General features: G+C 36.3%; 1 protein-coding gene across 1 annotated transcript in view; it reads left to right on the top strand.

Annotated features, from left to right (window-relative positions):
- Positions 1-1666: 1666 nt before the first annotated feature.
- Smp_167330 (succinyl-CoA synthetase beta chain, putative) overlaps positions 1667-25569 on the top strand; it is a gene marked incomplete at its 3' end in the record, with an annotated part of 26836 nt that continues 2933 nt past the window's right edge. Inside the window, exons 1-8 of the mRNA XM_018790872.1 lie at positions 1667-1705; positions 1745-1877; positions 6903-6935; positions 9257-9368; positions 13704-13921; positions 18890-19051; positions 21356-21619; positions 24508-24596. Coding sequence (XP_018645888.1) covers positions 1787-1877; positions 6903-6935; positions 9257-9368; positions 13704-13921; positions 18890-19051; positions 21356-21619; positions 24508-24596 — 969 coding nt within the window. The 5' untranslated portion in view covers positions 1667-1705; positions 1745-1786. The remainder of the gene's footprint in view (positions 1706-1744; positions 1878-6902; positions 6936-9256; positions 9369-13703; positions 13922-18889; positions 19052-21355; positions 21620-24507; positions 24597-25569) is intronic.

Raw genomic sequence — 25569 nt, 5'->3', positions numbered from 1 at the left:
TTCCACTTATGGACTATCAAAAACAAGGAAGACGCATAGAAGGGACAGGGATTACCGACTCGGAAAACTCTGTGTAGTTAGGCCGCCTATTCATTCTTCATTTCTCTTCACATCAAATGTATTATTTTATCCCCAACCGAAATGTGTTTTTTAGAAGTGCCCAACAACACACTTCTGAGTGTCACGATAGGATGAGTCGGTCTAGACAAGGATGTGACCACATAAGATCTTACATATCAAGTGGTCACATCATGACAAATCCGCAGTTTGGTGGTTAAGTCTCTTATTCTAATGGCGAAGATAAGTGTGCCAACACCGGTTGAGACTAAAATCCATACGGACATTTATGCTTGATCTTAAGGAAAAGGTTGATGCCGAACTCCATAACTTCTCAAAAGCTTTTGATGGGGTCAGTTATATGTTTCATCAGTAAGCTCAAACTGTTAGATGTCAGTCTACTATTAATTGATTGATTCTCATCTTATCTAAATAATCGACGTTTCAGGGTCAGGGCAAACCTCTATTTTTCTCAGGCTACGGAATATTCCTGTGGGGTACCTTAGGGTTCAGTAGTAAGACCTCTTCCGTTGATTTAAATAAATGACCCTCCTCGGCAAGCATCACCTGATCTATAAATTTTAGCTGTCGATGGAAACTCTGGAAAGAGAAGTTTGCAACCAAGATGATAAGCTCGCTCTTCGGGAGGCCCTGACTCGACTTCACAGTTGGCTAGATAACAACGGACTTCTAACAATCCAAACTGTAAAGTAGTCAATCTGAGACATGTTGCAGACTACGTATGCAACTAAGATAACTCCTCTCTAGAGTTGTCTCAAGATGAGAAAGACCTAGGAAAGTTGTAACTTAAGACCTAAAGTCTGAATCTAAGTACAAAGCAAACCCCTTTTGAGCAAACATTACAATGGTAACGTTATAAAACATTTTTGGCCAGTTCCACAGTAGAACTTTCCACTTAATCTTCCACAGTTCTATTCAACAAGTATAAAAAAGTGGTGTTTTCTTCCTCACTCCAAAATGGTGAAAATACACTGGAACTTATCTAGAGGAAAGCCACGAAATCACTTCGAGGTCTCATTTAAACCTTATGAAGAGGACCTCAAATAACTGAATCTCTACCCACCCAAGTATAGGCGACTCAGAGATAACCTTCTAGTGACTTGCAGCATCCTAAACACTCCTGGGCATCCCCTTGAATACCTACCCAAGCTCAGTTCCGACACAAACCTTATGGGCAACACACAGAAATTAGAGACACGACAACAGAACGAAATGCAGGTACGTTTTGCTCCTTACGAATAGACGAATTATGGAACTCGCTGCCAGCCGAAACAGTTCAAGCCACTTCCTAGGAGCTCTTCAGAGGAAAACTTGATATATTCTTAAGAACAAAACATAATATCTCACTGCAATTTACTAATTCTTTTTCCATTTTATCGTTTATATGCCTAGGTTCTTACCTGGAGGCACCGGTGATTCATTGTACTGGATACAGTAGCTCGTTAAGCGAAAGCTTGTTCTGTTCCATCCAGAAATCTTTGAACCATTTGAAGGTCAACACTCGTCTTCTGGGTTTCAATACAAGTCGCTGATACCGAGAAATCTGACCCGCGGCATTTTGACGGTGCGCCACTTTCCGCAAATGTTTCGAAAATTAATTTTCGGACCCAATAAGCTTTTTCAGAATGTAAATTTACTATACAAAAGTTAACAAGGCTAAAAATAGGTCAAGTGCGTCCGCACACTGAAAGTTCATGAGTATTCGGCAATGGAATTATTAAAAAAGTACGAAATACCTGTTCCAAAGTTTATAGTTGCTCGGAATGTGGATGAAGTCAGAGCTGCTTGTAAAGAATTCGGTAGGTACATTAAGTGTTTAAGACTTTGTTTCATCACTTTCTGCCATCCAGTAAGTTTAATTTGTCCCGGAAATATCTTTTAAAGGGTTGAAATAGATTTTTGAAGATACGTAAATAATAACTCTCCTGCTTCAATTCCCGTATACGTTTTCACAAATTTTACAATTCCACATGCTCAAGTACTTTAACCACTAACCAACTTAAGGACTATGTGGGTTCGATCTAACCACTTTACGTAAATAATGCTGAAGGTTTTTTATACCTTGAACAAAACACTCTTGTTAGGCAAAATATTTTAAATATAAAGTGGTAAGGGTACCTAAGAGCCCATGCTACCTCGCCAAGCTAGATAGTTAAGGTTATGTACACTTGATATTCTACTTGTAGATACAGTCAAATTATTAGGCACAGATCTTTATTTTTAATACAACGAATTCAGGACAAATAGTCACAATCACGTGCCTTTTCAACTAGGGGTGGTGTATCAATCTTTGTATACAATGAGTTATCCTATGCCCATATATAGGGTATTTGGTGAGAGCATCTCTTTGGTTAAACCAAGACTCAATCATTCCGAGAAGCCTGGTGGTCGGAGCGTGCTAGTGAGCTGGAAGTAGCAGTTGCATCTGGCAACTGCCGGAAGTTCTTTGAACTCATCCGAGCCACTGGTAGCAAGAGGTCTGGTGTGAGCGAAACAAAGAGTCGTTTAACATCCTCAACTCGGAGAGGTCAGGTTTCACAAGCATAGAGCCAAACTGCTCTCACCGATGCGTTGTAGATTCGATCTTTTACATCCAGACTAATATCACAAAGGCGCCATAGATGGCCCAAATCGGTATAAGCCCCTCTGGCTTTCACTATACGTGAATCGATCTCATCACTCACGCCACCATCGGCACTTACACAGGTACCCCGATACACGAAATTCTCGACTACTTCTATCTGCTGACTACACAGAGTGAATGCAGGTTCAAAGTTCTAGTTTTGTAGAAGTAATTTGCACTTAGAAGGTGCAAGGCACATGCCATTACCTGCAGACACTGATTGCTAACTGATTAAGTGCGGATTGTATGTGTTGAGTATCATCGCACAGTGAGATAATTTCACCCGCATACGCAAGGTCGAAAAGTATTTCTCCGGGTAGCAGATCCACACCACCATTACCTACATCCACCAGAGCAGTTTTCAGAACATCATCGATAGCAAAGTTGAAGAGGGATGGTGAGACTGGACAGCCCTGCCTGGACCCAATGCTTGAATAAATCAATAGAGGTGGTTGTACACCTTCGCTCTGTCTGAGGTGTTTGTATACGGCGCTTTCATAATGTCAATAAATTTCTCAATTACACCCTCCTTCAATAGACAATCCCAGAGAACAGTTCTGTCCATCGAATCGAAGACGGACCTGATGTCAAGAAAGACTGATATTGTTAGCCTATAATAAGTGTGACGGTGTTCTAACACATGGTGGAGAGTGAAGGTATGATCAATACTTCATCGACCAAAACGGAAACCAGCCTGCTCCTCGTAATTCGATCTTTCCCGAGTTTCGAACAATCTACAAAGTATGACGGAAGCCAATAGTTTGGACGCGATCGGAAGTAGGCTTATCCCCCGATAGTTATTACAGAAACGACGTGAACACTTTTTTAAATATAGCGACAACTATCGACTCGTTCAATGATGTTGGAAAACTCTCTAGCCGGAGGCAATTCATCTGGGCCTGGTGATCTGTAGTGCTTTAAGAGTCGGGGTTCCTTACGGACTTTCACTTCGTTGGATGGATCAGTCGTCACCAGCCATGGAGAGCAAGTCAGTCTGGTCGATATCATTGGGGCAGTAGATCAGTTGAACTGCTGCTCAAAAACTCCACTTATCGTCCAAGACGGAGGTAGATGTTATTGATTGATATCCCGTCAGCTTCACAGATCCTCTCACACCAGACTTCTTGGTTCCAGTGTCTCGGATGAGTTGAAAGACTTTCCAGAAGTTACTGGACGCAGTTGATGCTTCCAACTCGTTAGCTGATGTATGGGTGAGGAAAATAGTGGTTGGTTGTCTGCCAAAGCAGTCTAGTCTGAAAGGCATTAGATGAGTCTTATATTTTCCTAGTCTTATTATTACTGTTGTTGTCGGTTTTTTGGTGTAGGAATATACTTACGTTCTAGTCAGGCTAACCACGTGTTCTTGATCTGTGTAGTGTTGAAGTCTCGAAGAATAGACACTGGAAGTAAATCTAGTGTAGACATTCGTTTAAGGTAACTTATCGTCCCATTCATGTAGACGGGAAAACCGAGTGTTAAAACATTCTCATGCTCTGACCACCAGGCTTCTCGGCCCTTCGTATAATTTCATTAAATAACAATCTTCGTTTATGATCAAATTCGCTGTTTGGCCGGAGTAGACCGACGTGCTTCAACGAGCTGTAAGGAGCCTGTAGAAACCCAGTACTTATAGGCGAGACTTTTTGTGAAGCTGCAAGCGACGTTACTCGCCGTTTCCATAACGTCATGCAATGGCAGCCAATATTCATCCGAACGTTCCAGTGGGCTGATAGCTAGCCTTGAACTTAGCTCGGCTTGATATTTAATTGCGACAGAAGCTGCAATCAATTTTCTGACATCAATCAGTTTAAGGCAATGAATTTGTTGACTACTAAAATGTAAGCTAAGATTAGCGCAAACAAGGGCATAATCAGAGTCCAGATAGGTACTCCAAAGGAATAGGCAGTCTGGTACACAGTCACGTTAGCGGTAGCTGATGGCTATGTGATCAATCTGAGCCCAGGCTTGATATGCAGAGGGAGGACGCCAGGTAGCATATCGGCGATGTTTAGTGCTAGCTAGAAACAGGTTGTAGTCTTCAACAATTTGCAGTAGATGGTCACCGTTATTTAACCTGCGACCAAAAACTCCTCATTGGTCACCCAAATGACTCCTCTATTTCTAGATGTCTAATCTGTGCATTCATGTGTCTGGCTAGTACTACAGTATCTATCGAACGCACTTTTTGTAGGAGAACGCTTAACTGGTGGTAGAACTCATCCTTGATCACATGCTTTCTTCAGTTTTTCAGAGCGTAGGTGGAGACGACAAAAAATATCGTTTCTCAAACCGATTTCTCACTCTGATGGAGCTTTCTGATCTAACGGTATATAACCAAATGTTAGTGGGGATCCATTCAATTGATGTTGTCTCAGATCTAGCGCTTAGTGCGACACCAACGCCAACAAAATCCGACAAAGATGCCACAGGGTCCCCTGATAAACGCATGTGAAACGAGCTTTTTGAAGTGACAGATTGAGAGTGAACTTGTAGTGCTTCACTAGTCTTAAATACGGGTCTCGGATGAACGGCATACATCAATGTCGAAACTTTCTAAATACAGCCAACCCTATCTGCTGTCCGATCTGTATACGTGTGCGAACGTTGAAGAAAGTCAGTTTGAATAGCATGCGTGTTTTCAGAAAGGCCTGTTCAAAATTCGTATTCCGTGGTAGCATTCAACTTTCGACCAGTCATTAACTTGAGATCGTTCAGATAGGACATGGTTTCCATGATAGGCGAGCTGTTGTAGGAGTTGAAGAATAAAGGAATGTGCAAGGCTGTGTTGTATCCCGAAGAGAATTGTGAATGGTAACTTTTAGGACTATTTATGGACCTATGTAATATGTATATTTCCTATTGTATAATTGTTAAGTAACTAAACTATTCATATTCGTATTCCTCTTATCATAAGCTTTATTTTGACCTATGAACTATTATCATACAATTTACCATTCTTGAGTTATCCCCAGTCTATTGATTACTGTCCCCACTATTCACAGTCACATTTGGCCAAACCTTGTACAAATGTTATTTTCTATTTTATGGTACGATGTGGTCTGTTTGATTGGTATACAAACCCAGTATGTTTGTGAATAATGATTCAGATTGCAGAGGCTGTTATTGGTGTTCTGAACTTAACTGGCTGGGCTAGGCAGAAGCCGGATCGATAAGCGCTCTAGACTGCTCGTACGGTTTTCGTGTGTCACTGTTCCAATCGATAATTCGCAGCTCTCTGATTGGTGGTCTTATCACGTCATACATTAGCAAGGCATCCACTCGGCCACAAGATATAACAGGCTGGAGTAAAAGAATGGACAGGTGATGCAATTTAAAATAAGAACGAGTATTAACAAGTAGTTTTGTGTATGGTTTGCGGAAATTGAAATTAAGTCGTGAATAGTTTTTCTATTCATCATCTAGTTTGTGTGTTGGCTGGGATACTGCACGGGTGTCCAAACCGAAGCAGGTGGTCTTCTTATAGGGCCACTCTCCGAGCCTTTGGCTTAAAGGTATGGTCCACAAGACCAGTGACAAACGTTAGATGCAGTTCTATGATAGCCGGTGACCAACAATAGGTTCATACGCCATTTGTTCCCTCAGGATCCTGGAGCCCATGTACACAATTGGATTAGAATCAGGGTTTCCCAACTCCCCTAGGTGAATCCTCCGTACTCACCAACCTGGTTAATGCGCCGGACATTCGCTTTACATTACGAAGCTTATAAACTTGAAGGTTTATCGGACATAATTCATTATATAATCTAGTAGAGGTTTGATTCTATTCTTTTTTTATAAACAATATGATGTAACATTTACGTTGATAAAATCTAGCTTGTTTTTGTGCTAATATGAATGACATCCTCCAATACTTATTATTTGTGCTTTCATCATATATATTTTGCCACAATATTACAATTCGGTTTTATGCACCATATATCTTGGCATCCCATTGTACTAAACATTTTTTTAAGCACTATTAAGAGTTTTGTTTCTTTGTGATGGCCCATGATGGACGAGATTTCCCACACAGCTTTGATTTAGTTTGTAATGTTCATAAATTTTGAGTTCTGCAGAAAAACTGATTTTAATTCATGTGTATTACAATTTAAAAACATATCACATCTGCTTGTTTGTCGTCTAATACAAAGATTCTCTCCAGTATTTTCCCCTATTTCTCATGTATCCTTTTTTTATTCAGGCATTTTACCCGAAAAAGAATTAGAAAATTCAGGTAAGGTTATATTATCCGTTATGTCATTCACATGTTTTCTGTTACTGTTCTGATAATTTGCTACTTTTTGGCGTGAAATCTTCCCTTTACTCCTTATTCTTTCTTTTATGCGGTGCGTAAAAAGACTTCTTTTTTTTAAAAAACAAGTGGTGGTTTCTGTGTGTGTATGTGTGCAATTAGAGTTTCAGCACTGTCTAATTGATAACAGCGCCAGTAATTTTGTATGACTCTACTATGTTACACATTAATTATTTTTTGACACATAAATGTAAAACTAGAAGGAATATCATCGGTGCAAATTTTAATTATACTTGTAGGTAGGTTTATTGAAACAACTCAAAGTGTATATATGTGAGAACAGTTAGTCTCGGGGGGATATAGAACTGTCTGCAAGAAAGTACGTAGTAATTTAGATAATGAACCAATATATTTAGAAAAAAAACAGATCAATTCGTCACATATATTTCCGGCTTTTCACATTTAAGGAAGTTACCTGCTCGTAATTATTTCAAGTGTTTATGGCTTCTGTTAAAGTATTTTAAAGAAATGTCTGCGAAGTTCGACAACTCTCCGAAACAAATTCATAAATACAACAATTTTGAAGGATTCGTCTACATCTTAATCTTATACTTGAAACAATTTATTCAGGGATGTGTTAGCATTTAGCACAATTCGTTTCACTTTTCACATCTTAATGTGGTAGTTAATCCATTTGAAACATACTCAGTGAGAGATAAAAATAGAATGGAAATAAGTTGATTTTATCTCATTGCACAGTATATCTGTCTGTCCATCATCTACATAAATGATAAACCTGTCCCATCCATAAGTCACATTTCTCCACATGGAGATGTAAACTACCGATAACTACCTATTTCTCAAACAAATATTCGTCAACATCGTTTTAATGTAACACTCTACTTGAATGATTTTGATATATGACTGTCGCCCTAAATAGAAACTAACTGCTTCAAACCAAGTTCACATATGTAATAATAATCTTCAAAAACTGGGACCTACAATTCGGAGGAAAATACTAATTATTTTAAAAGTTTTTAATAAAGTCTTTCTTCAGTCGACATAATCAATTATCACCACTTAAATACTTTATAATTGATACAAGTTGAAAAAATTCACTACCTAAGTAATACCAGAATATATCGGGAGATTTTTTTTAGTTCCGCTATCGATTCTTTGCGAAACTTCTAATATAGATTTCTGACCGTTCGACAGTAAAATTTCAATAATTTTATATGTTGGAGAAAAATACAATCTTGAATTCTGTACATACTTCAAGATCTTCGGTGAATACTGTTGTGTATATCATCTGTCAGATCCAAATTAAAATATAACATATATATAACTAAGAGGAACCATCTAATCTACTTCATGAGAAATATGTGATTAGACGTTAGAGGCCTTACTAGATTTCTGTGAAGTTGAATAGACTAGATCTATGTTAATATGTTGTTAAGCTCATTTTGAATCATTGTTCAAGTGTTTAATCGTTAGATGTCTAATCTGTTAAGTGTTTTATTCAATTTGGATACTCATTAGTGTCTCTAGTCCTCATAATTGTAATTTATCTGAAAAACAAATAATCTCAATCTTACTATTGAGTCTTATTAAATTGGAAATTTTATTGAAGCATAGACAATATAGTGTTCCTTGGAACATCAAGTTTTAAGGAGGCGTTTAATACAATGGCATTAGTAAATTTCATTTGTTAGTCACCAAACAACTTGAGCTAATAGTTTTTAAATATCAAGGAATCCCAACTGTTCATCAAATGCCAAATTTCAAAAATTCGGATATTGGATAATACTTGTAACTTCTGAGATAAACTAGATGTGTTAACAAATCTTGAAGTGTCATTGAATGTTGTAAACTCTTTTCTTCTCAGTAGATTAGTTCTCGTAGTTGAACTTTTGTGTACTATATTGCTAATTGATTTTGATATTAAAAAAAGATTTTCTTCTGTTTTTTTTTACTTCATAATACTATCCATTTGTTGCATTTGGTGCACTTCCTTGATGCCCCCCAATCGTGTACGAAACAATTAATAATAACTAAATAAATAGATGGTTACACTATGATGATCTTAAGTATTTTAAGATGTTTATTCAACAATTTTGTGCATATGTTTTTACACCTAATCTAATAACACCTAAAAAGAATAAATCTACAAATAATCAGGAAGACATTCACATACACTGAGATTAATCTGTCTATATGTATTCAACATAACAAAATAATAATTCAATAACCAATTTTTTTCTCTTTCTCCACTTATTACATTATATATATGTGTTCAACCGTAGGTGAGACTAGAGAGAGCACAGATATAGTGTTGAAAGCACAAGTGTTAGCTGGTGGCCGTGGTAAAGGTACTTGGGATAGTGGATTAAAAGGTGGAGTGAAAATTGTATACAGGTAAGTTGGTTTGTTTTTCTTTTGAATCGGCGTGCTTGTTTATTTATCTTCAACAAATAGAGCTACCCTTTCATATTACAGCGCTGTAATATGAACTGACCATCTCTCTGCTTTTACCATCTAGTATCAATGTCGCGAATAATGTGCACCGTATGAAAGCTACACGGATGACATTCGTGAATTATGTTCAAGCTACTTCAGGCCAGTGTTTCAAGATGGTGAGACGAATTAAATAGCTATCATTGTGTCTATGCACATAATACCGCACCTCTTAGTGGTTCTTCGAAGGAAACGGTGACCAAACAAAGAGAGTTGTCAATTGTTCTCAGCTCGAAGGGACCAAGTTCCACCAACAAAATAGAATTCCTAGCATCGAATATGGGATCTACTATAATCAGACTGATGAGAGGAAAGTGGTACAACCAACTATATTTTATTGGCAAAGAAACATTGTTTCAAAGTCCAAGTCCATAAGAGAAGTCTGATAATGTACCTTTCTGCTGACGATATTTTTAAACTATAATCAAACAACTGACATTCCTTCCCGATTTTTATTGGTAATTTAATGAGTTTCAGTCTGTATTTGGGATTTATTTCTAAGAAACTATTCTTTTAACTTGCTATCTGTATACATACGTTTCTAAGTCGAGAAAATAAAATTGTCATTTACAGTTTCTTAAGGACTTAATGTTGAACCCTAATCCATGGCTTTACATTCATACCTCATCTTTCAAGTATTGATAAGTTGAATATGTTAATGACACATTGTTCAGCAATAACAGTGCTTATCATCTTCATGTACGTACACTGGGTGAGAATTAATGAACATACTTGGCTGTTCAAGTAGAATGAGTAGAAATCATACTGGCTGTAAAGCCAACATTATAACCTGTTGGAAAATTCATTATTCCTCAAAAACTGCAATCTAAATCAGCTGTAAGAAGGTTTTTTAATAGTCATCCCGTTGAATTTTTAAATCGCTCTGGTAAGATTCCCAAAAATTAAGCCTACCGATGAGGTCTTAAATGACTGGGAAATAAGTGATCTACAGACTAATTTCCTGCAACCGCCTATGATATCTTACATAACAATTGCGGATGCCGTTGAATCATGTTCTACGTGACCCTGACTCTGGATGACTGATTCCCAAGGATACGCTTTTACTTGTATCACCGTCAATGGGAGCGTTAAATTCTTAGCAGTTGGTGGCAGAGTCAAGAGTCATTAAGGGAGTTAGTAAAAGTTTGATTTAACAGTATTTTGCCTTGTGTTCACCAATTTATTAATATTTTAATTTTCTTAGCTAGAAACAGGTTATAACACTGCCATCTAACCACACTATACTACTCAGTAGAATAAACCATACTAAAAAAACACTATCTGTTATTTCAGCCGTTTCATTTCTCAAATATCTCTGTAATACCATTTTAAAGAATTATTTATTTCACGTTTGTTAAAACATATTCAGTGCAAACACTTAGCATGTATAGTAATGAATTCGATTAACTTCAAGTAATGAATACTTATTCTGATACATAACTAATCCATAAAAACTATAAATATTGCCAAGAGACTATCTTTTTAACATAGTTGTTATTATGACAAGTGTGTGTAAATTTGTAAACTTGTTGGTAGGCATTTAAACAACTGTGAACACTTGCCTGCTTTCGAGATTGAACATTAGCGTTTTCTTAAGTGTAGATTACAGCTTTTGGATTTAACTTTACCTGTAATGTATATACTAGCCGAATTAACAATAGTGCTAATAATTTTCATATATACACTAGTTTTGGTGTTGGATTTACTTCCATACTTATTCGAGAAGGTGCTATGATGTCCGCTTCACTAAAAAAAGAATCTCGAGAAATTAATAATCTTGCTTTAAAACAGTTGGTTCATCTTACAGATTCCAATGGTGCAACGAGGGGTTAGAGTTGACCTGAAAAGTGATGTCTGGCAAGGCTGTCCACTATCTCCATTTTTGCTTAATTTCATCATAAACCTACTGCTGAAAATAATTTTCTCGTCGACTGAATTTCCAGGAATTGATCTCCTTCCAGGAGGTCCATTTATCGATTTAGAATACGCGGATGACATAGTCCTGTTTGGTGAAGACGCTGACAAAATGCAGAGTCTTCTGTTAGCACTGAGTAACAATGCCAGGATATTTCGAATGCGTTTCCCCCTCTCTAAATGTAAATTGTTACTCCAGGACTGGCCTGCGTCAACACCTGAACTAAGGATAGGGAGTGAATTAGTCGAACGCGTCGACAATTCCACTTATCATGGAAGTCTGATCAGCCCTAATGGGTTGGTGTCTGACGAAATCTCGGCACGGATTCGAAAAGCTCGTTTGGCTTTTGCCAACTTACGTCACCCATGGCGAAGACGAAATATCCGTCTATCAATTAAGGGACGAGTATACTGCGTGACAGTTCGTTCTGTTCTACTTTACGGTTGTGAAACGTGGTGATTAAGAATAGAAGATACTCGTAAGTTACTAGTATTTGACCACAGATGCCTTAGAAATGTTGCTCACATCTTCTGGGATCACCGGGTAAGTAATAGTGAGGTTGGTAAATCAGTAGATAAGGTTGTGAATCTTCATCAACTGAGATGGTTGGGTCATGTGTTACGTATTGTTGAACATCGATTACGACAGTGCTCAATGCTGACTAGTATTGGGGATGGTTGGAAGAGAGTTAGGAGCGGCCAAACTAAAACGTGGTATGCAGACTACTTGGTTGGTGTCCGCGTGACTATCATAACCAATGATTGGAGACTCGGTGTGACATGGCTCAGAATCGATCACAATGGCGTCTATGTATACACTCTTTATCTTTCCTTAAACCGTGAAATTAAAATTTCTTTGTACCTTTCTTTCTACTATCTGATTCCTTCTCCCTGCATTATATCCTGTTGTGCAATCTCTCTTTTATATATTACTACTATTGAAGTAACTACTTATATGAATTTGGTGATCGTCTTGTTGTGCTAATGAGGTGTGGCGACTTGAACCGATGCATATATATGCCTGGTCCTACGTTGTAGCTGACTGACTGGCGAAAAGTTTGATATATTTGCTCTATATATTTGAATTAATTTGAGCGTACATAAGTTTAAGAAGGGATTTATGAAAAGTAATAGAGGTCAATTCAACAAAAGGTCTAATTAACATGAAGTGCTAAAGGAAAGGGAAAATTAATATAAAGTGGAAAAAATAGTTTTTCGCGTCACCCTGTAATGTAAAATGGAATGAAGGATTACCAGGGCAAAATCAAAGTTAGACTAAATTGTCTTTGTGCACATAAAGGAGTCCTGGGTTTTATAATGGCCAACGTTCCTATAAATTTAAGAATCTATCTTTGACAATTTGTATACAGAGCTTTAGATGCTGTCTTAAGAACAGTGCTGTTGTGGTGTGTGCTACTGATGTCGACAGATATGAGTAATATGTATAGTCAATCGATAGTGAAATGTCTGGCGGCAGAAGGTCAAGAAGACCAAAGAAAAGAGAACGAGAACAGAGAATGATCGGTGTGGAAACGGAAGAACAATAAAGTCTGAGACGATTGACTGGTATGTTCAAAAGGAACAGTCAAGTTTGAGACGATTGACATTTTGCAAATTAGGTATTTACTGTATGGTTCTCAGATTTTACTAAGACGTTCTGTAATTTTGTGTTCAAATATATTCGATTGTCTCCTCTTGTGTTCTCGTTCACTACACTATGACCTTTAAAAGCACCCTTATCTGATTCTAAACGAATAGTTTGACACTATTTGGACGCCGAGTTAACGTACAGACATGGTATATTATATTTGTAGAAATCCCAGCGATCAAACTTAAATTTAACGTTCCACTTGGTAGTCTGGTTCAAGCCTTTTCAAGGTAATATAAGCTCGGAACAGATTGCCGAACAAAATGTTGAATTTATTCTACGTCCAATCAATAAAATGCTTGCAAATATAATTTCCTTCCTCATGTGATATCATGACCTGTTTTGATTGTCTGGTAGGTCCTGGGTTCGAATCTCGCGAGGCGGGATCGTCGATATGCACTGCTGAGAAGTCCCATAGTAGGACGAAACGGCTGTCCAGTGCTTCCAGGTTTTCCATGGTGGTCTAGCTTCAATTGACTCATGAATACAACTATGAAAATACTGAAATCTCCACAAAACCCTTCTGATTGTTATATTGAATTCATCATTAGTTTTTTTCTTTTGATCCTTTCTTATCATGAAATGAACTTAATTATTCAGTTATGTAATTACATGTAATAGATAGTCAAGTTTCAATCTCAACTTGTTTATCTTCTCTTTTTTTTCAATTTCAGTATGGAAGAAGCCGTAAATGTAGCTAGTCAAATGCTTGGTCATCGAATCTACACTGCACAAACTGGTGACACTGGCCAATTATGCAACACATTATTAGCATGTGAACGTAAATATTCTCGACGTGAACATTATCTAGCTATTGTCCTAGATCGTTCTTGTGGAGGACCAGTAATGATTGGTTGTCAACAGGGTGGTGTAAATATTGAAGATATAGCACGTGATAATCCAGATGCTTTAATTAAAGTAAATCAGTAGAAAGTTTTATGGTTTATAATTTGATTATGTAAATGTTGAATGTGAATGGTAAATAATTCAAATTCTTACTAGTAATGATGTAATTATCATGGTTGTTGAACAATTTAGCGGCTATCTGTATTCAAAGGCTTTTAAAGTGAAAGGCAACTTGGCTCGAGTTCAAATGTAGATATCAACACTGGGATGTGCCTGGTACATCCGACTGACAAGTCCCAAGTAGGATAAAACACTCATCTCAAATTCCACTACTAGTCATAATATATCCCTTCTGTAAATAGTCTTGGCAAATATATAGACCTAATGACTAGCTGATTTCAACTAGAACTATTAATTTTATAGGTAAATAACAAATTTTAGTTGGCACTAAGGATTAGATAAATATGACATTGGTGTTACTACTTAGTAATCGATTAGTATAAAAATCTCAGTCCTACAAGAGGTCAGTCATGACTTGGATTACCCAGTTGTGGTGATGTATCTCACTGTGATACTGAGTCTCGTGGGTAGCATCAGTTGTCTGTTTCATAGCCTAAAAACAGCGATAAGGATTTCTGAGGAGAAATTGAAAATCGTAATCAATGGTTGAAAACCCTGTGTGACATGGCTCAGAACTGATTATAATGGCGTCAGTGTATACACTCTATGTCTTCCCTTAAACTATACGATTAAAATTTCTTCATATGTCCTTCTTCCTGTACTATATCCTTACATACAATCTTTCATTTATATATTACCACCACTAAATTAACTACTTCTATGAATTCGATGTTCATCTTGTTGTGCTAATGAGGTGTGGCAACTTGAACCGATGCATATATGTGCCTGGTCCTACGTTGTAGCTAACAAAAATCATCTTTAAACTATACAAATATCTTCAAGAAACATTTTAACAAGTTTTCAACTACTGTTCTTTTTAAAAAAATTATTCTACACCTTTAGATTCCAATTGATATCGACAAAGGTTTAAATAAAAAAGATGCCCTATTTATGGCTCATCAATTAGGTTTTACAAATCCTAATGAAGCAGCTGTATACATTGAACGACTTTACAAACTCTTTGATTCCTCTGATTGTACACTGTTAGAAATTAATCCAATTTCTCAAGATATACATGGAAAAGGTATGTGTTGTTAAGACTTTTTTTCTTGATTTGAATATTGCTTTGTCACTTTTCTCCCTCTTCTTTCTATCGTGTGTTATGTTTTTTCGAGCTACTACTGGTCTGTTATTTTATTGAGATCATGAGGCGATCTACGTTCAACAACTGTTGGAAAACTGAAATCACTGAACGGCCGTTTCGTCCTAGTATGAGTTTTCCAACAGTGTATGTCCACCACCCCGCAATCTTGAGTCGAACTCAAAACTTTCAGACTCGCTCATAAACTACTAACCTCTAGACCACTGGGCCGAGGTTCAGTGGTTTACAAGTCTAACTTCAATCAGTCATGAACTAGTACACCACGGTATCCCAGCTCATTGGTTTAAAGGTTAAGCGTTTGTGCGCGAGACGGAAGTTTCTGGTTTCTGCTATGTTTGAAGAGGTTACGAGTTCACCTAATCTGCGAACGGAACGAAGACTCAGTGACACGATGACTAAATCAGATAACTATTCTGATGCCTCCCAGCCACGCTAACCAGAGAGAGAAGTCCAAGTTCAGAAGAGGGAAATATATTCCACAAGCAGCCAGAAGCACGAACAACAACAAGCACAACTGTAGCGTATATACACAGTATAAAAATGTCCTTGGAAAACGTTACAAAATAGCATACTAAAAGATATAACGAGCTAATAGCGTTTGAGACCCTCCCAAGTGGGAGATACAACATGAAGGTGAAAACGGGTGTTTTTGGCGCGAAAACGAGAAATTCAAATTTTTAAAATAGAATTACAAAAATAAGGCATTTTCCAAGTGAGTTCTGGGAATCTAACATCCCCAACAGGTCCAATCTCCAGATTTGGGGTCATGGATGAGCATTGTTGAAGAATCCTATCCCAGGGAGAAACGTCCGTCCAGTGCTTCCAGGTTTTCAATGGCTGTTTAACCTAAATCAGTTCCTGATCTCAATAAAATTCAACAATCCCCACAACCCCATGCTAAAAACTGTCATATGCTCAATAATGACTAGCTGCGTTAGGAAAGTTCCGCTATTTGTTTATTTTTGTTTGAATCAATAAGATTTGTTTTGTCATAGATACTTCATCGATTCATTGTCAAAACAGTAGTTAAAGTACTCAACTATCGGGTAACAGGTTTAGATCTGGCTCTATGTCCTCCTACTTTGTTTCCAACTTTCGCGTAGTGAGTGTATATTGTTCTCTCTTACATAGACACATGCACACATGCATAAAATGTAGCTCAAACTAGAGTGACTGAACGTACAATTAATTACTGTGTTACACACTGTGTTACACATTGTTTCAATATATATATATATATATATATATATATATATATATTTCACTCGGCTATTCAATAGTGTTTAGAAGTGAATATAAATAATTTCCTATTCTAGTTTTGTTTTTATTCGTATGATCCAGCATTTTATAATAATATGGATTTCGAAAAAATAACAAAAGAACATTTTCATCAATCATATTTCCGTGATTGACGATGACCTCGTGTGAATTCTTAACCAATGGGTATACGTGTGTGTATACGTTCAACTTAGAAGACGGTTAGTTAGTTCACTGAGAAATAATTATTAGAATCGTGTTTACCATGTAGAAGAAGGTGATCATACTTAGTGAATGTTCCGATTATTTTCTGAGTAGTAGTCTCCTTCACCCACTGACATCAGTTGGAGGGAGTATTAAGGGGCAACATTTTGGTCTAGTTTTCTTCCAACCTACTCCTATACTGTTAAACATCGCGCATCAAGGTCAGCGATGGTTGGGTATATGCAATATATGTTTCAACCAAATCGGTTGATGGAAACATTGGGTGGTTGTTTCGTCTTGGTTTTGAACTCCTCAACCGTCTGCACTCACGTTTGAGACCAAACACAGTGACTTTTAAGAACATCGCCTTGGGTACAATATCACCTAATAATACTTTATTGAGTTTTCATTCTATCCTTTGATATTCATGTAGACAAAATTAGTGTCATTGACTACTGATAGTTAAGCTTCATTGCATAACAAATCGATCAAAATTACTCAGCATAGTTTGATAGAGGTTCTGTATAAAGTAATAATATTTTACAAAATTTACTCAGTTGTATTTATGCACTATTTTAATACATTTCCCATTAAAAACAGAAGACGGAAAGTAATTTTTGTAATATAAATAAAGGAAAAAACAAAACTATACATGACATACAACAATAGTTTATGTTTCCAGTTCCTTTTGTCATACTATACAAAACGGTTCAATAAGAGAGGAACAAATTTCAAGTAATTAAAAGCAATCTGCAGGAAATCCTAGACCTAGATCTCATATTAGTTGACACTCATCAAAATGGAGTACCTGTAATCTTGAGGGAGCTCATGCTCCCTATAGAATTCAAACTCATGTCATTTAATATCACAGTCGAAGATATCACCACTATTACACGACTGACCTTTAGAATTGAGATGTTTACATTGATTAATCACTGAGTAACAACCAACATCATGATTAATTAGAATAAACGAACTGTGACTAGCAGTGGAATTCAGGATGCGCATTTCATCCTACTTGAGAATAGTCAGCTGGATGTACCTGCCACATCCCAATGTTGATGTGTCATACTAGCAATCGAACGTAGTACTTTTCGCTTCAAACACCAACAAGTTATCCATTGAGCTACTGAGTCCGAATACAACACTATATTTGTTTACATAGATTAATGACAAAGCTAGTAGAAATAGTGATACAAATTTCAAATACAAGGAATATCCTAGTATTGTAATATGTAATCCATTCATGTTTAGTTCAAGCTGCTAATTATCAGAGAGAAAGAAACGAATGTATTCTGACCAAAGTTTGACAAGAGACAATGACGAAATCTAATGAAATATTTTGGTTATAGTGATAACTATGGTTTTTTGTTTTTAGAGATAAAATCCGATAGAACTTAACAATAATTTTATAAAACTAAGGATGTAGCTTTGTCTCTACGACGTGCTTTCTTTTATCTACACATCAACTACGTATTCTCATAAATAAATGCACGAATTGTACTATCAGGTATTTTGACAGAACTTCTTATAAACTCTTGAGGAATTTCGAGATTTGCTTGTGAATATAATGTATTAAAGAAAACTGCTCTTTTTAGGTGTTTCAATGTAAAGTGTGAAGACTCCAAGAGTGATGTTAACTAAAGATGATCGTTGACCTCTTGTACTGATAAAAGCATTGAACTTGTGCTATCGTTTTTGCTTTTCGACTACCTTATCTGAATAATTGTTGACTAACTATATTTTGGAAAATTTTCTGTTAACGGTTTTAGAAAATTACTTGAGAGTAAAAAAGTCATGTTAAACAATAAAGCAGCTGAAAAGCTTGATTTATGTAGACCTTCATGAATGCTTTGAACAATGAAAATGGCTATGAAAAAAGCTTATTGCTAAAAGTGGAGAACATTTTAATGAGTACAAGGTTAATATACCCTGAATTTGTTGCTATTCCTGGCTAATTTTAATCAATCTCTTGGTATTTGAACTTGGATATAGACCATACTATCGATGGCTTTCCAATCTTAAAGTGAACATCAATATTAATATCAAAGCTAATCAGCTGATTAGCCTCCTACATTTCTCTCACATCCACTATTCAAAATATTTTCTATGCTTTCAGTTAATCTCCCGTCCTTGAGTGCTAAGAGGAAGATATGAGAAATCAATATACTTAAAACTGAATTTAAAAAGTGTATGTACGTGAAAAAGATCATGGTTATGCCAATAATTCTTTTTTCGCATCTGCATTTTTTCTTTCTATGTTTGAACTAGTTGTTTGTATGGATTGTAAATTGAATTTCGATGATAATGCTTCATTTCGACAGAAAGAGATTTTTGCACAACGTGATTGGTCACAAGAAGATGAACGCGATGTGAAAGCATCAAAGGCTGGATTAAATTATATTGGTTTAGATGGAAATATTGGTTGTTTAGGTAAGTTGTGATGATAAAATTGATGGATATTTATTTTACCTACACTTCACTTATTGGAGTGTTGTTTTGCATGATTGTAGCTACCGTCATAATGTAATGTTCAGGTTTACATATCATGATGACTTGATTAAACTATATTGGGTGAGATATTCGTTCCTTTAGATCCTACCATATCAGATAAGTTGGTTAGAGAACAGTGGGGCTGAAAGCAGCATACTCATGGTTCGAGGGCGATGTCATATACCTAACTGTACTGTGATGCGAGACGGCGGCAAAGTGTTTCCCTTGGACAGCCAGCGTCTGTAGCATTTCCACCTTCCCATAACATGAGGGGATAACGATAGGTCTAGGCATAAAAAAATCACACTGCAACTTGACCCATGGATTCTTTCCGCCAACGATAAAGCCTTAAAAGTATGAAGCCAACGCATTCAAAACTATTCGAAAAAAGTTCATATTTGATCGACCTCAAGCAGTTATTTATTGAGCTCTATAACCATTTTCCTAGATCGTCAAGAGCACCCCTAACCCAGTTTTATTTTCAGGTACCCCAAAAAGGAATATCTTTCCATGGTATATGTGGAACACGTGGAACAAATATGGATTAGACCAAGTTTCCATACCATATTAACTTGACGAGATGGATAGAGAGAAATTTGAAATAATTGATGAAGAAAACCAAACATTTCAAATATATTTATCATTGTTTATAAAATAGTTTGAATATCCCACTGTCGATATTTTTGACTAAATTTTGCTGACAAGTGGATGGTTATGTGGATTTAGCAGTTCAGTGGATAGCTCAATGAGCGTTTAAAATGAAAGGTGTAGTGGGTTCGAGTTTCAGTATAAAGTATCAACTCTGGGATGTAACAGGTGCATCTAACTGACGAGTCCCAGATAGGACGAAATGCTCACCACAATCCATCTACTCTATAAAAAAATGAGATTATAGTTCTGAAGGCCTGATGAGAAGAGAATCTGTCGGTCATTATCAACATAGAGCCTGACACAGATGCGCGTTGACAACACTGAATAATGAGTCTATGGAGCAGCGATTTAACGGTTAAGGCATTCGACTTTCGGTTACTAAGTTTGAAGTGCGAACTTTGTCCTACTTACTTCGGTTTGGAGAACCGAGTAATTTCATTAACCCTTACACTAAGAATACGACTTATTATCCAAGGTCTTCGCTCTATGGTTATTGAACTCCTTGTAAATTCCCTACTGTCTCTTGTTTGTCAATAGACGTCCATTTATTATATTGGACATTTTCTTCTAAATACTACGAATGACAGTAGAAATCTCAGAAAATGTTATGATAGCATTATAAATTATATCAAATCAGTTGAGTTTCAAGAGGTGAAGAAGGATAACTTTGATCCAATAATAAATGGACGTCTATTGAAATATCGCATTGTAAGCTCAAAACATTGACACAGTATAAGAAACTGTTCGCTAAATGAATCAAAATACACTACAATCCATACGTGTAGATTTTGTTGTTTTGTTGTACGTATCCTTCGATTTTTTATTTTCTATCAAGGTCGTCGTCACGTGTCTAGATTCTTCTTTTTCAGAATGAAACTAATCGATATCACCCTAAAGTTGACCTATTTTTCTTCTGAATTCTAAAAAATCATTAGTTTTTATAATTTCACATCATTGATAGACTTTAATTGGATATACCCATTTGAAAACTAGATAATCTTGGCCGGCTAACTATCCCACCTTAATATAGTACTTGTCAATAATGCACTTCAACGACTCCACCAGGTGTTGGACCCAGGTTGTTCAGTCCTCGGGGTTGGCTTTTCTCTTTCAGGTCACTAAACTGATAGCAACCAATGATTTATATTTCTAAATCTAGTCAATTCATAATATTACCCATCCATTACGCAATACCTTTTGTTAGTACACTCTTGCATACCCAACAGGGCTGAACTCCTCTAGCCACTGAACTGCCTTTTGAAAGTAGTCACTAGTGCGAGTGTATAACCGTTGTTAGTGAACAAGAGGTTATGTGGAGATTATCCAAATTGGTAGCTTACTTCATGCACTGGCCTCAGTTAGACAACCATAGAAGACCAGATGGTAACACTGGATAGTTAGGTGTTATGTCTCATTATATGGGATTTCTTTGTATTGCGCATCGATGAATCTAACAGTTATTGAAACCAGAAACTTCAAGCAATATCATTATTTCCTTTTTTTAATTCGAAATAAATAAATAAACATATATATCGAGATTATACCATCATTTTAATTATATTTTCACTTTGATACTCTAATAAATCTTTTCAGTTAACGGAGCTGGTTTAGCTATGGCTACTATGGATTTAATTCAATTGCATGGTGGTAGTCCAGCGAATTTTCTTGATGTTGGCGGCGGAGCGACAGCTGATCAAGTGACTGAAGCTTTTCGTCTAATCACATCTGATCCGAAGGTCAATGCTATACTAGTAAATATTTTCGGTGGTATTATGCGTTGTGATGTGATTGCACAAGGTATTGTAGCTGCTGCTACGGAATTAAACATAAAAGTACCAATTGTTGTACGACTGCAAGGTTGGTGATTTATTATTATTCTTGATATATATTACTTATTCCGAAGGTAGAGCGATTTCGCGCAAATTGTTTTCAAGTTTATGTTTCATCGTAAACTCATATCAGTTAGTTGGTGAACCAGAGATTTCTGGGTCCGAGTACCGAGTGTGGGATCATGGATGCGCATTGCTGAGGCGTCACTTACTATGATGAAACGGCCGTCCAGTGCTTCCAGGTTTTCGGTTGTAGTCTAACATTGATCTGTTCATGATCTCAATATTTATCATTTTGGTGTATTGTAATACTAAGTTACAGTGGTTTGTCTTGATTAAAGCACTCATCTCTCAACCCATTTAGTTCGTTGTATGTACGAAATTCTTTCCGTCTGCTCTTCTTATTTGATTAACTATAGAGTACTCAGTCAGCCTTAAACAACTCAGAACTTGAGAGAGATGTATATCAGTTCAAGTTATCACACCATAACAGTATAGTAAGATTTCCAGAGTTATGGAAGTGGTGGCAATTACAAACATTTAGGCATAGGCAATATAATCCAAGAAGAAAAAAAGAATCCTAGGAATAAAGTGCATGAATATTTTCTGAAAAATTCAAGATCGTAGAAAAGACAAAGAGTTAATGCAACTGCGCTATTATGACTTTTTAAGTCATATCACTCAACGTTTCCACCAACCATTGGATAGTACCAGTTCTTATAGAATTAAAAAGAAATATGTTCCTTCATACTCCAAATACACAAAAATATATACTTCTTTACTAAGGTGTATTTGATTTTTAATCAGTACGGGGTTTGTTTTCTCTACATTTAGGTATATATATTTATATTCATCTAATCCCACCATGTATTACTCATATACTCTACACATTTTTATGCATAAATTCTACACAGAATATCGTATATAAATGTTGTTATTCTTATCAAGAAATATAATCTTTTATTATTTCAATACAATTCACTAAAATATAGTCATAGTATAATGAATGACTGATGGCGGAAATTTCCAGCTCAGGTGGATGATTTTTGTAGAGTTTTGTTTTCTGAGCTGATTGGTTTGGTCATGGACCTTTCATTGTTTTTCTGAACAGCATTATCAGCTCAAACTTTTCTCATCATGGGTAAATATAGGACTAAGAATCAAATCAAAGGGAAATACAATAGATAATGAAGGAGTCAACAATGACAAGTTAAAGTCCATCAGTAACCAATCAAGATCGAGGTCTATAAGACAAGCTCGGAGTTATATGTGGAGAAATTTGAACACTTCACTTCTACTTGAAGTTTGTGCTGCTGATGATGTCGTTCATAAGAACAATGAAAGCTCCACGACCAAACCATCCAGCTCAGAGAATTAAACTCCATCAAAATGAATCACGAAACTAATGGTATCTTGATATTGTTTTACTAAAAAAAATTTTCGCTTCATTTTATAAAAATGATTTTTGTATGATTAATCTAGAAAACGGTTTATGAAGATTGTCAAATTTTTATATTTTACATCACGGACTCACTATAATCGAACAATCGTTAAAACCCATGAAACACTAAACAGCTATTTCATCCTATTTTGGGACTCTTCATTTACTATGCGCATCCACCACGGACCAAATGCAGGACTTTTAAGTCTCAAAGTAATCGTTTAACGTTCAGACCAATTAACTGGCATCCAATAGTGTTTCTATATCTATCTTCAATCAATTCACAATATCATACAACCATTTTGCAATGTTCATTGATATTGGGTGATTGACTTATCATACAATGTGTTTGAACCTCATCAGTCTGATCAACCCTATCGGGTTGGTGTCTGACGAAATCTCATCACGGATTCAAAAAGCTCGTTTGGTTTTTGCTAACTTACGTCACTTATGCCGAAGACGAAATATCCGTCTATCAATTAAGGGACGAGTATACTGCGTGGCAGTTCGTTCTGTTCTACTTTACGGTTGTGAAACGTGGTGATTAAGAATAGAAGATACTCGTAAGTTACTAGTATTTGACCACAGGTGTCTCAAAAAAGTTGCTCACATCTTCTGGGATCACCGGGTAAGTAATAGTTAGGTTAGACACAGGGTATTAGGGAATGATGGTAAATCAGTTGATGAGGTTGTAAATCTTCATCGACTGAGATGGTTGGTTCACGTGTTACGTATGCCTGAACACTGATTACGACAGTGCGGAGTGCTGACTAGTATTGGGGATGGTTGGAAGAGAGTTAAGGGCTGTCAAACCAAAACGTGATATCAGTCTCTGAAGTCACTGACTTCTAGTCTGAGACATGTTGGTGGATGCAGACTGCTTGGTTGGTGTCCGCGTGACTATCATAACCAATGGTTGGAGACTCGGTGTGACATGGCCCAGAATCGATCACAATGGCGTAGGTGTATACACTCTCTGTCTTCCCTTAAACTGTAAGATTAAAATTGCTTCATATCTGTCTTTCTTTCTGTACTATATCCTTATATACAATTTTTCTTTTATATATTACCACCACTAAATTAACTATTTCTATGCATTCGATGTTCATCTTGTTGTGCTAATGAGGTGTGACAACTTGAACCGATGCATATATGTGCCTGGTCCTACGTTGCAACTGACTGACTGACTTCATCAGTTATAGTTTCTTACTAGAACTCAAGGAATAATCACCTCTTGAAATCAATGACTAGTGAGCACATGATTTCTATGTATGCATTATGTTAATCATCTCGAGTTATTTTTATTGTTAAGTAGAAGTAATTATTTTACAAAAATATCTCTTAATACATTTTAATTAGTACGATTTACATTATTATTATTGTTTTCTTTTCATTTTCATAATACATGTTCCCGAAAAAAACTAACAAATAAACAAACAAAAACTAATCACCAATAAATAAATCCAAATACTAAGGCACTAGAGTTGAAGATGCTAAAGCAATTCTTGCTACAAGTCATATGAAAATTCTAGGTTGTAGTGATTTAGATGAAGCTGCTCAAATGGTATGTTTCATTTCAGAATTTCGTTGTGTATTTTCTTTATTATTATTATTATTATTATCATTATTATTACCCATACATATCTGGTATTTCTATTGTTAGTTAAATAAAAGTATAGTATAGTCAATAAGTAGAAAGTTTGCATACATTCAAATTTCACAATAAAATTGAATGAAGTTTATGATTTTGCAAAAGTGTATTACTAGTGTGGTGTGGGTTACTGGTATATCCACATAAGTAGTATATGGTGATGGTCGGGCATTGAATGTATTTCAGTAAAAGATCGATAAGGAGAGAACGGGAACGGCACGCATTTGGTACGAAAATGCATGAACAATTATAATAGGAGACTATGGGCGGATATTTGCAGAAGAAACAGTCAAATTGAGACAATTGATTGTTATTTTGCAGATTAACTGTTCACTATATGGTTCTCATATTTTAATGAGGTATTCTGTAATGTTGTGCAAAAATACATTCGATTGTTCCCACTCGTGTTTATGTTCACTACACTAGTTTTCTAAATCTTAATTATATAGAAATATCTCTTTATGTAACCTCATTAATGTGCGCGTGTGTGTGTGTGGTTCGAATTTATCCACACACTAAATGTTTCTTTCTAAATCTTTCTTATAGGCCATAAATAGTTTTAATTTGAAAATTTATCGCCTCATCTTTCAAATTCTTTGTTCGTACATTCGCTGAACAATGATAAAGATGAAATGATAAGCGTAGAACTAGCGTGGAGAAGATTCGTAGCTCAGGTGGATGATTTTTGTGGAGTTTTGTTCTCTGAGCTGGATGATTTGGTCGTGGACCTTTCATTGTTCTTCTGAAAGACATCATCAGCACAAACCTCAAGTACAACTGATGTGTTTGAATGGGAGATACAATCAAAATAAAGGGGTAAACAATGACAAGTTAAAGTCCATCAGTAACCAATCAAGATCGAGGTCTATAAGACAAGCTCGGAGTT

This window comes from Schistosoma mansoni, assembly GCF_000237925.1.
Source record: "Schistosoma mansoni, WGS project CABG00000000 data, supercontig 0013, strain Puerto Rico, whole genome shotgun sequence".
Lineage (NCBI taxonomy): Eukaryota > Metazoa > Platyhelminthes > Trematoda > Strigeidida > Schistosomatidae > Schistosoma > Schistosoma mansoni.
Note: the sequence above shows the minus strand (reverse complement) of the source record. Positions and strands in the feature narration are given on the sequence as shown.